The 11,611-nt window shown below is 35.5% G+C and overlaps 1 protein-coding gene across 2 annotated transcripts in view; it reads left to right on the forward strand.

Annotated features, from left to right (window-relative positions):
- Positions 1–11,108, forward strand: part of LOC149815875 (Thioredoxin superfamily protein) — a 61,656-nt gene extending 50,548 nt beyond the window's left edge. The window contains exon 7 of one of the 2 annotated variants that reach the window (XM_089989833.1): positions 10,758–11,108. In XM_089989833.1, coding sequence (XP_089845959.1) covers positions 10,758–10,841 — 84 coding nt within the window. In that variant the 3' untranslated portion in view covers positions 10,842–11,108. The remainder of the gene's footprint in view (positions 1–10,757) is intronic. The other variant, XM_089989834.1, reaches the window with a different exon arrangement.
- The last annotated feature ends 503 nt before the right edge of the window (positions 11,109–11,611 follow it).

Raw genomic sequence — 11,611 nt, forward strand, 5'->3', positions numbered from 1 at the left:
CATATATTTCATGCAATCCACATTTTCAGTTCTGTGGGTGGGTAAACTTTGGTGGTGGCAGAACCTTGATAGCTAATTTATATGCAATGATCTAGTTTGGAGTGGATGCCTTGGCCTTGTGTCATAATGCATAGTTGTGTCTAGTCATTGGTTTTCCTGGAAACATGGAGATTTTCCTAGGTTTATATTCTTCTCTTGGTGAGTATGGCTGCATTAGTAATTGCTCGAGTGGGACCCTTCTCTTACTATTTTCTCTATTTGGTGGGGGAGAAAGTGTTAAAATGTATCTCTCTTTATGTAAATATTTACATATATATATAAAGAGAGATACATATACATATATACATCACGTATATATGTATATGTATCTATCTATCTATATATGTAAATATATATGTTTTCTTTTTTTCTGTAAAACCCGAAAGGGTATTTTAGTCATTTCTCTCCATTTTGCGCATATTCATAATTATGAATATGCTGTAATTCTTTTTCCTTTTTTTACTTTTCTTCTTTTCTTTTTTCTTTTCCCTTTTTTGTCTTTTTCTTCTTTATTTCTTTGTTCACTCAAAGTCAACCTTGGAGGGCTCAACACTAGCTGTTGAGCCTCTCCAACGGTTAGAATTCTAACCGTTGGAGGGGCTCCAACAGCTAGTGGAGCCCCTCCAAGGCTTCCTTTCTCATTATAAATAGGGGAGTTCCCCCTTTGTAATAACTACTTCTTGGAGCTTTTGTTCTCCAAGCCTCTCAATAAAATTCTTTATATTTTGTATGCCTTTGTGCATTTGAGTTTCTTTATTGTACCTTTGTGTACATTTGTTCTAAGTGTTCTTGTGCTTTTGTGCACATTGGTGGTGTTGTGCTCATCGCACACTTTATCTCATTTTTGAGATATTTTCACATGGTATCAGAGCTAGGCTTAAAGGAAAAGAAGATCGTGCTCTTATTTCTCTTCGTTGGAATACCTCGTAAAGCGTGCCATTGAGTTGTGGTGGTGGAAGTGAAGACTCGGCTCTTCATTCTATATTTTGCAAGCTTCCTACATCAAGAAGGGACTCATTTCACATTGTGGTACGCATTTATTCCTCTTTGTATCCTCTCTAATGGGCGAAAAGGATTCACACTTCTCTCTTGGCTTCAAATTGAATGGAACGAATTATCATGTATGGGCCGGGAATATGGAGGCCCATATAAAAGGAAAGGGTCTTTGGGGATATGTTCAAGGAACTATTCCCGAACCCGTACCAAAAATTACTACTCTTGACAAAGGGGAGATCATGGTTCTTGAGGGAGAAGAAAGAGAAAAGGCTTTTGAAGATTACAATAAGAAGCATGAAGAATGGGAAATGAAAAACTACAAAATTCTCTCATGGTTCTTCTCTTCGGTTGAGACCAAAATTAATGCCAATATTCTAAAGTTCAAAAAGGCATGTCAAGTATGGGAATATCTTGAAAGAATGTATACTTCAAGAGATTTGTCCCATAAGTACTATCTTCAAAAGAAGGCCTTAACCCTTCAACAAGGAGAAATGTCCGTTAGAGAGTATTTCGCCGAGTTATCCACTATTTGGGATGAGCTTGCCCTCCAAGAACCTAAATGGAGCGGTGAGGCTATTGAATTGAGGGCCAAACAACTAGAAGAGGACCATTTCTTTAACTTTTTAAATGGGCTTAGACCCGAGTTTGAACAAACTAGATCCTCTCTCTTATCTTCTTTCTCTTCCCCTCCTTTGGAAGATGTGCTTACCAAATTAAGTGGAGAAGAAACTAGATTGGGAATGAATAAAACCAATCTAAGTGTGTTGGCCGTTCCCTCTAAAGATGAGGATGAGGGTGCTTATGCCGTCTCAAGACCGGGGAATAATGTTAAAACCTATAAACCCCCTCATTTTAACAAAAATCAAGGAGGAAGAGAAAATGGTGGGCATTATGGAAGGAGAGATTATAGTAAGATCATATGTCATTTTTGCAAAGAACCGGGTCACATTAAACCGATATGCCCTAAATGGAAGAAAATGGTGGCTATGTATACTACTTTCCAGTCAACCAAGGAGGAAGGTCCTTCTACTTCCAATCATGCTACTTTGGCTCTCAATCAAATCATGGAAGCTCTTCAACCACTCCTCAAGGGATCCGTTTCCGGAGCCGCCATGACCACCTTCTCTCCTCCCTGTAAGACTCTTTGGCTCTTAGACTCGGGTGCATCCTTTCATATGACTCCAAATGTTTTATCACTTTCTAAATACTCAAAAAATTTGTCACCCTCTTTTGTCTCCACCGCGGATGGGGCTTCTCTTGAAATAAAAGGAATTGGTGATTTTGAAAGAGAAGGTTTTTTTATTCCAAAAGTTAGATTTATACCAAAACTAAATTTAAATTTGCTTTCCGTCTCTCAACTATCGGATCATGGGTGTGATATCAAATTCTCATCAAATAAATGTTGGATACAGGATCGCCGGTCTGGGAAGTTGATTGGGGAAGGCTCTAGGAAGGGAGATCTTTATCTCATGGAATTTCTTCAAATTCCAAAAACCTCTTTTTGTAATGTTGCCCAACATAAGGATATAAATGTTTGGCATAAACGCCTTGGGCATCCAAATATTGTCAAGCTTTCATATTTACATTTTGCTAAAACCTTATGTAAGGACAATTTCAATTGTAATGATTGCATTCTTGGTAAAATGAGAAGCTTACCTTTTGGACAAAGAACTATGTTTTCAACCAAACCTTTCGAAATTGTGCATTCGGATGTATGGGGACCGGCACCCGTTGTGTCTAAAGGAGGTTTTTCATATTATGTTATTTATGTGGATGATTTTTCAAGGTATAGTTGGATATACTTCCTCAAACATAAACATGAGGTTTTCTCTACTTTCAAGATCTTTCACATGTTAATACAAAATCAATTCAATAGTAAATTACAAATTTTTAGAACCGACTCCGGGGGAGAATATCTCTCAAATGATTTCAAAAGTTATATTGAAAATAATGGGATTGTTCATCAAAGGTCTTGTCCCAAAACTCCCCAACAAAATGGGTTGGCCGAACGAAAACATAGACACATAATTGAAACTACAAGAACTTTGTTAATTTCTCAAAAAATTCCAAAAAGATTTTGGGCCGAAGCGGCTCTTGCATCGGTTTATCTCATCAACCGACTTCCATCCAAAAACTTGAACCAAATATCTCCATATGAAATCTTGTATAAAAAAGAACCCGACTACAATAGGTTAAGAATTTTTGGTTGTAAATGTTTTGTTCTCACCGATAAGAATGATAAATTATCTCCCAAAGCTATTCCTTGTGCTTTTTTAGGATATTCGGAAACCCAAAAAGGTTTTAGGTGTTATGATATTAAAAATGATAAACTATATGTTTCAAGAAATGTAACCTTTTTAGAAAACATAAGTGGTTTTGAAGAACACAAAACTCATGAAGATAATGCCGATTATTCCTTTTTGTTTGAACTATTATCTAGAAATGAAGATTTTAGCGATGATGAATTAAAAGAGAATGAGGATATAAGTGAATGTATTCCTCAAACCATTCATGATGAAGAAGAAATGATAAATGAACCAATTACCTATACTCATAGAGATAAAAGCACTTTTAGAAGTGCAATAGAGAAATATAGTGATCTTAGTGAATCTTCCAACAACTCTCGAAGAACTGAAAGATCTAGGAAAAATCCTTCTAGATTTATATCCTATGAGTCTTTTTCTCCAAAACATAGGGCATGTCTTAGTGCCATTCACTCATACCAAGAACCTAGAAATTTTAAAGAAGCTACGGAAATGATTGAATGGAGGGATGCCATGGACAACGAACTTAGAGCCCTCAACAAAGCCAAAATGTGGGTTTTTCAATGTCTTCCAGAGGGAAAGAAAACAATAGGATGTAGATGGGTTTTTAAAGTCAAAACCAAGAGTGATGGCACTCTTGAAAGATATAAAACCCGTCTTGTCGCAAAAGGATATAGTCAAGAATACGGCATCGATTACGAAGAAACCTTTGCTCCTGTTGCACGAATGGTTACTGTAAGGTGTTTGATCACCATTGCATCTATTAAAAAATGGAATATTTACCAAATAGATGTTAAAAATGCATTTCTAAATGGGGATCTTAATGAAGAAGTCTACATGGATGCTCCTCCTGGTATGAACATACCAAAGGGGAAAGTCCTTCGTTTGCAAAAAGCGCTTTATGGTTTAAAACAAGCCCCTAAGGCTTGGTATGATCGATTTAATGATGTAATGGTTCAAAATGGTTTTTCCTCATGCTACACTGACACTGCTCTGTTTGTCAAAAAGTCTGATGCAGGAATTGTGATTTTACTGTTATATGTTGATGATATGTTGATAACAGGTAGTGACATAAAAGGCATCAGAAACATTAAAACCACTTTAAAAGAAAGGTTTGAAATGTCAGACTTGGGGTATCTGACTTACTTTCTTGGTATTGAGGTAGCCTACTCTCATAGAGGCTATTTTTTGTCTCAAACTAAACTTGCCTGTGAGATTCTTGATAGATCAGGTATTACTGATGATAAAATCTGTGAGACCCCTGAAATTGTGGGATCAAAAATGAAGATCGACGATGGGAAACCTTTGGAGGATCCTACCCCCTACCGGCAACTTGTGGGATCTCTAATGTATCTTAGCATCACAAGGCCGGACATCTCTCATGCCGTGCATACTGCAAGCCAATTTCAGCACGCTCCTACATCTGTTCATATGAGTGCCGTTCTTCGAGTTGTCAGATACTTAAAGGGAACTTTAAATAAGGGAGTTTTTCTTTCCTCTTCTTCTGAGTTGAATTTAATTGCATATACTGACTCTGATTGGGGAGGTGACCCAAATAACCGTCACTCCACTACAGGCTTTTGTATTTTTTTAGGTGAATCCCTGATCTCATGGAGATGTAAGAAGCAACAGAAGGTGTCTCTATCATCCACCGAAGCAGAATATCGAGCCATGGCATCTACAACTATGGAGATTGTCTGGATTCATCAGCTGCTGCAAGACATGGGGATTCCAATTCAAGAACCCACAAAGTTATGTTGTGATAATAAGAGTGCAATCTATATTGCCAAGAACCACACGTTTCATGAGCGGACAAAGCATATTGAGATGGACTGTCATTATGTCCGTGAAGCATATCTACAAAAAGTCATCGATCTTCCTTATGTGACGTCAGAATACCAGTTGGCCGATTTCTTCACCAAGGCGCTTTGCTCCCCAAGATTCCACTTTCTTCTTAGCAAACTTTCGGTCATTGTGCCCTAAGTTTGAGGGAGGGTGTTAAAATGTATCTCTCTTTATGTAAATATTTACATATATATATAAAGAGAGATACATATACATATATACATCACGTATATATGTATATGTATCTATCTATATATATATATGTAAATATATATGTTTTCTTTTTTTCTGTAAAACCCGAAAGGGTATTTTAGTCATTTCTCTCCATTTTACGCATATTCATAATTATGAATATGCTGTAATTCTTTTTCCTTTTTTTACTTTTCTTCTTTTCTTTTTTCTTTTCCCTTTTTTGTCTTTTTCTTCTTTATTTCTTTGTTCACTCAAAGTCAACCTTGGAGGGCTCAACACTAGCTGTTGAGCCTCTCCAACGGTTAGAATTCTAACCGTTGGAGGGGCTCCAACAGCTAGTGGAGCCCCTCCAAGGCTTCCTTTCTCATTATAAATAGGGGAGTTCCCCCTTTGTAATAACTACTTCTTGGAGCTTTTGTTCTCCAAGCCTCTCAATAAAATTCTTTATATTTTGTATGCCTTTGTGCATTTGAGTTTCTTTATTGTACCTTTGTGTACATTTGTTCTAAGTGTTCTTGTGCTTTTGTGCACATTGGTGGTGTTGTGCTCATCGCACACTTTATCTCATTTTTGAGATATTTTCACAGAAAGGAGGTGGGGGCGGGGGCGGGGGTCTCCCATGTATTGGAACTCGTGACCCTTAGTTAAGATAGTTGACCCTAACATATTTAACCTTGTACTTAATTTGCAATTGTCATTCTCTTGCTGCACTTAGTGTAACAACCCCAACTCGTACTCATGAAAAAGTGACAAATATTTTTTTTAAAACAAGTGCGGAAACATTCTCAGAAATTCGAGGCCCTTACAGTTAAACACAACCACCACCACAAGGAATTTTATACTCATCTTTCAAACCAAACCAAACCAAACCAAACTTTATTTATTAAAATGCATAGAGTCTGAAACATAAGCAAATAAAATGTAAGTAAAGTAAAAAGAAGAGTCACACTGTCCAAAAAATCTGCCTAGCAATCGTGTAGTTCCCTCGTAGCTCCTCTCAAACGCAAGTCGCCCACTAATGACAAACTAATGTCAACAAGAAGATAAACAAGATGATTTTAAAAATAATATTTAAATCAAGGCAAGAGGAATAAATTTTGTAATATTTTGAGATTTAATTCTTAAGAAATATATGGTCATAAGTAAATAATAGATAAAGATCAATACAAGCATCCAATATAATAAAAGCCAAATAAGCAAATGAATGATACAACACACTAAGAGAGCTAGAAATCAAACTGTCATTTAGAGCCAAACCGAGTGCCAACACTACACTTATAAACCGACAATCTAAATTGACAAAACAAGGTGCACACAACTCACTCCCAACAATCCAATATCTCTGGCTCCACAACAACGAGCTGCACACAAACCAAAGCCAAAGGAAAGCAACCAAAAAACCTTGAAAAATACTTTCCAAAAGAAGGTTATGAACAAGCGCCAATCAAATCAAATTCAACAAAGGTAGTTTGAAACCTCGAAAGAATCAAGGTGCAATCATATACAAAACTAAATAAAAGCATATCACTAAAATCCTCATAAGAGGCCACATATAAAAAAGTCTCACAATAATATGTAATAAATTTTAATAAGACATAGAACCTTATATGAAAGGCAAATGAATGTCAATGCAAGAGGGAAATAGTCAACAGTGAAATAATCACAATGCTACTAGGGCTTAAAACCACACAAGCCACACAAGGGCAATGGAAGCACTCAAGGCCACTAAGGGCATAAACACAAACCAATAAGGCAAGAGAGAACACACAAAAAAATATTAATTTTATTAATCTCATAAAATGCACAAAATATTCATGAAGAAAGACATTATAATATCCAAAGAACACACGCATCACAATATGATCTTATAGATCTATTGCATGTATAAGCAAAAGTGCCTAATGCACTCAATACAAGAGTATATATTACAAATCCAACCATGATAATAGTATGATTTTCATAAGAAAACATGTCATGCATGAAATAAAACATGATTTAATATTAAAATCTCATGATATAGCTAAGTACTATAAAGTTCTCATTCCTGAAAATATTAATATGCATATTCAAAACTTTAAAACAAAAACTCATAACATCATACATTATCAAATAAGGCCACTAAAAACCTCACAACACAAAAGATAATTTAAGAGTATGCATACATATAAATTCCAAATACCAAGAAATACTCATGCTCGAGTAAACTAAATCACTCAATTACATATTAAATAAAGTTATTTCAAAACATAAGAATCAAGCTAGATCTCATAGAAACACATGCATATCTCATGAAAACATTTCACAAAAACAAATACATATTGTAAAGTATATCAAAATATTTAATAAGACTTTAAATCAACACCAATAAGAATGCAATGAAATCCAAGAAAAGGACAATGCTCAAATAAGTTTGAAAAAGAAACATTGAGAACCTTTTTTTAAAAATAACACCCAAGAAATATACCAAAACAATTTAAGAGTTCAAACATTTGCTTATGAACAAGCATAAAAAAAAAGAAAGTTCCAAATTAATCTTAAAAGTTAACAAACAATTTTAATAATTTTTGAAATATATGACAAATAAGTGTGTTCTCATGCATAAGACATGAGATATAATAACTATATATATAATTAACATGCATACTTGATCAAGATTTTCTTTGAATCTAAGCCATATATCGATCATGACTCTTGCACGAAGCACAAACTCAAAGCAAAGAATCCCAATATCCAAAGAGACAAGATATCAAAAAAGTTTTCTTGACTCTGATACCATGTCATGAAGTGACACAAAACCAGAGACACAAAACCAGAGTTACTAGAAGCACCTAGGGTAATGGGGAAGCGCGCTTCCCCGATACGCGCTTCGAAAGCACGAAACGTCGCGCTTCCAAAACGCGTGGGAAAGCGTCCCCCTTTTTTAGGAAGCGCGCTTCCCCACCCCCCACTTCCCCCATGCTTCCCCTACGCTTCCCCATTTTTTTCATTTTTTTCGCTTCCCCCTCGATTCCGGTTCGCTTCCTAGGTCGCTTCCGAGACGGTTCATAATTTTCTTCTAAGTGGTCCCACGCTTCCACGCTTCCTACATTTTTGAAAGTGCCTCGCTTCCCGCTCCCGCTTCCCGCTTCCTCAACTGGCAACTCTGCACGAAACCCAAGACAGCCGAAAGACACAAAAAATGAACTAAAGCACAAACATAATTTATTTAACAAAAAAAAATATTTATACATTCTCATGAATACCAAGAAATAAAATAAATATTTTTTATTAATTATAAAATAAACAAAAAATAAAAATAAATCTCTCTGCAAAATACTTGAACACACATCATATGTACATCTATCCTCTCACTTATACAACAAAAGGATGAGTCAAACTAGCCTTAGAGCTAGTCCTAACGGCTAGTTTGACTAGTCAAACTAGTTGTTAGAGCAAATCCCAACATCTAGTTTGACTATTCAAACTAGCCATTAAAGCAAATCCTAACGGTCAAACTAGCCGTTATAAACCCCAACGACTAGTTGGTCATTAAAAAAATGACAAAAAAATAAAAAATAAAAACAAACTACAAAAATAAAATATTTAGTCATTTTAATAATGACCAAAAAACCTAATCTAACCTAAAGTATACCATAAGTATGCTTACTAATCTAATAGGTATATCTAGAGTATACGTATCCTAAAATACATAAAAGGTATGCCTAAAGTATACCTTGAATACAACTCAAATTTAATGTACAAGAATACACATCAAAAGAAAGAAAGAAAATACCTAATATATATATATATATATATATACCCTCCCCGCACCCAAGTTTTTTTAAATTGCTGCATCGCCGCATCCGCACCTATGTGACATAGGGGTAAACCAAATAAATGGAAATGTTGTGGAATTGAACCAATTTAGGCACTCTCTTAATCATGTCTGTGTAGGCAATTAGATCTAAGCTGCCAATATAATACTTCAGTTGTAGGGAACATCTAATGTAGACCATGCTGAACGTTGATACTTGAGAAAAACTTTAATAGTAAGCATGGAATGGTCTTGGATTTTTGCAGGAGCTTCTAATTGTTTCTGTGCAAATTTGATATTAATGATTAGGCTCAAGATGCAAATTTTTTCCAATGTAAAGTTAACTAAATGTGGTGTTGTGATTTCAAAATTAACAAGGCTGTCAAATAACTGTCTTATCTGCATTGGTCATCTTCAAGTTGATCAGCAGTTATGAAACACTGTTGGATGCCTACAATTTAGCCAGCTAAATAGTAACTATACTGAAACTGGTTTGAGGCAGGACCAATCTTTTCCAGAATCTTCCAATGATTTGATAGCCTGTTAATGGCTCTATCGTTTCTTGTTCTATTTCTAGCCTGGTGAGGTGCAATTATTCAAATACATTTTTCATGACTTAAGTGAACTTTTATAAAACTTTATTTAGTAAATTTGGAAGCTATGCATGGCAGTGATTGATATTGGACATTGTTCCAAGCAGTATGAATATTTTATTGCCAGCTTCTGGAAAAATACATTAGAAGTGTAGCAGTTTACTTCAAATTTACAAATTGCTCCATCATCAGTTGTTTGTAAAAATTCATGCCCAAGACCATTTTTTGAAGGAAAAATCTGGGGCTTTGAAACTGGAAAAAACATGATAAAACATATGCGCACTAAGAAACATCAGCAAGAATTGATAGAAAAAAAAGAATGTTCAATGAATATAATGTGCTAAACACGTAACTGCTGCAGCCTGGTACTATTTTCTGTCTTTTGCTTTTCCATGAATATGATGCGCTCCCTACCAATAAAAGTATTTCAAAAACATCAACAATTTTCTGATAACTGACATTGACTCTAAGATTTGTGGTACTTGTGGAGACATAGATCTGCAACATATGCAAGTATATTTCATTGTTCCTCGTTCACCTAGCTGAGCTTATCATGCATTTGATAGTCGTATCGTTTTTGTATCCTTGACATGATTGGTTAGCAAGTTATTTGCTGATGGATGCCCAAACATGTGCATGTGCCTAAATAGGAACCTTATAGAGCTAAATGAATGGACCAATAATTTTATCAAAATGGTTATGGTTGAATTTTGGATCTGAACCTTACTCTATATATTGATTCTGATGAAAAACCCAAAACCATTTCTAAGTTTGTGCATGAATTTGAAGCCTTGACACTGCATCAACATTTTTTCTGAAAAGTAAATAAGCACAAAAACATGAGGAACATTAGATCCGAAAGCACTATCTTGAACTTTGGCAAAAGGGTGCTGTCGCTCAACCCATCAGTCTCTTTAATGTTGGAACTTTATTATCGTTATACCTGCGATTCCTTGTGTTATCACCATAAATTTTGCTATCTACTTTCTGGAAAATTGTCATTGGAAAACTGGTACATGATTTTCCCCTTTTCAGTTCAACTATGATGTGAGTGCGTATGGCTTCCGAGAGTTTTTCAAGCGGCATGGAATACATGCATCGTCATCGGACCCTTCATGAAGCAGCTGCACTGTCAGTGGCTGAAGCAAGAATTCGATCCCTTATGATTTGGAGGTCTGCAGCAGTTGCAAAAGCTTTTAATGAATGTGTTTCTCAATTATGCTTTTATGACTCAGTTGTAGGCCTATGAAGCCTGAACATCCTAAAAGAATAGGTAAATGTATTTTTATATCGTTGTGCTTAAGTAATTTATTCTATTGATTTTAGGTCACTGTTACAAGATAACATAATATTTGACAAGTATTTAGCCCGGACACTAAATTTGTATATTTTGAGTGGTATGTCAATTAGCTTCGTCTCCTATACTTGTTTGGCTGGGAATCTGGTCCTATCCATCAAGTCCTGAATCCTGATCACACCCTCATCGCTGAAATTTAAGCTTTAATGGCATTCAAATGCACCATCTGATGAACACAATGATCAGTGATAAAAAAAATGTGTTCCCAGCATTATAATTTTGGTTAATGTGGCTGTGAAGCATGTCTCAGAATACTTGTATATGTTAGATGCCTGCATCTGGATTTTGGGATTGCTTGTACCATACATAATCCTTGTAAAAATGAGCGAACATAGATGCGGCATATGTGTAATTAAGAATAATTGTAATTATGGCCAATACAACGCATATATAACCATCAAAGAATACAAGAAAGCCTATTATCATAAATAGTTAATCACATCACATACCTTAAACATCACTGTGTACGCTTTGGTTAGTGTAGAACTAGGTACCAAAAGTTAGGATGTATTCAGCATTGTATTCTATTACT

The sequence above is a fragment of the Nuphar pumila genome, chromosome 15, assembly GCF_984573655.1.
Source record: "Nuphar pumila chromosome 15, dmNupPumi1.hap1.1, whole genome shotgun sequence".
In the NCBI taxonomy this organism is placed as follows: Eukaryota; Viridiplantae; Streptophyta; class Magnoliopsida; order Nymphaeales; family Nymphaeaceae; genus Nuphar; species Nuphar pumila.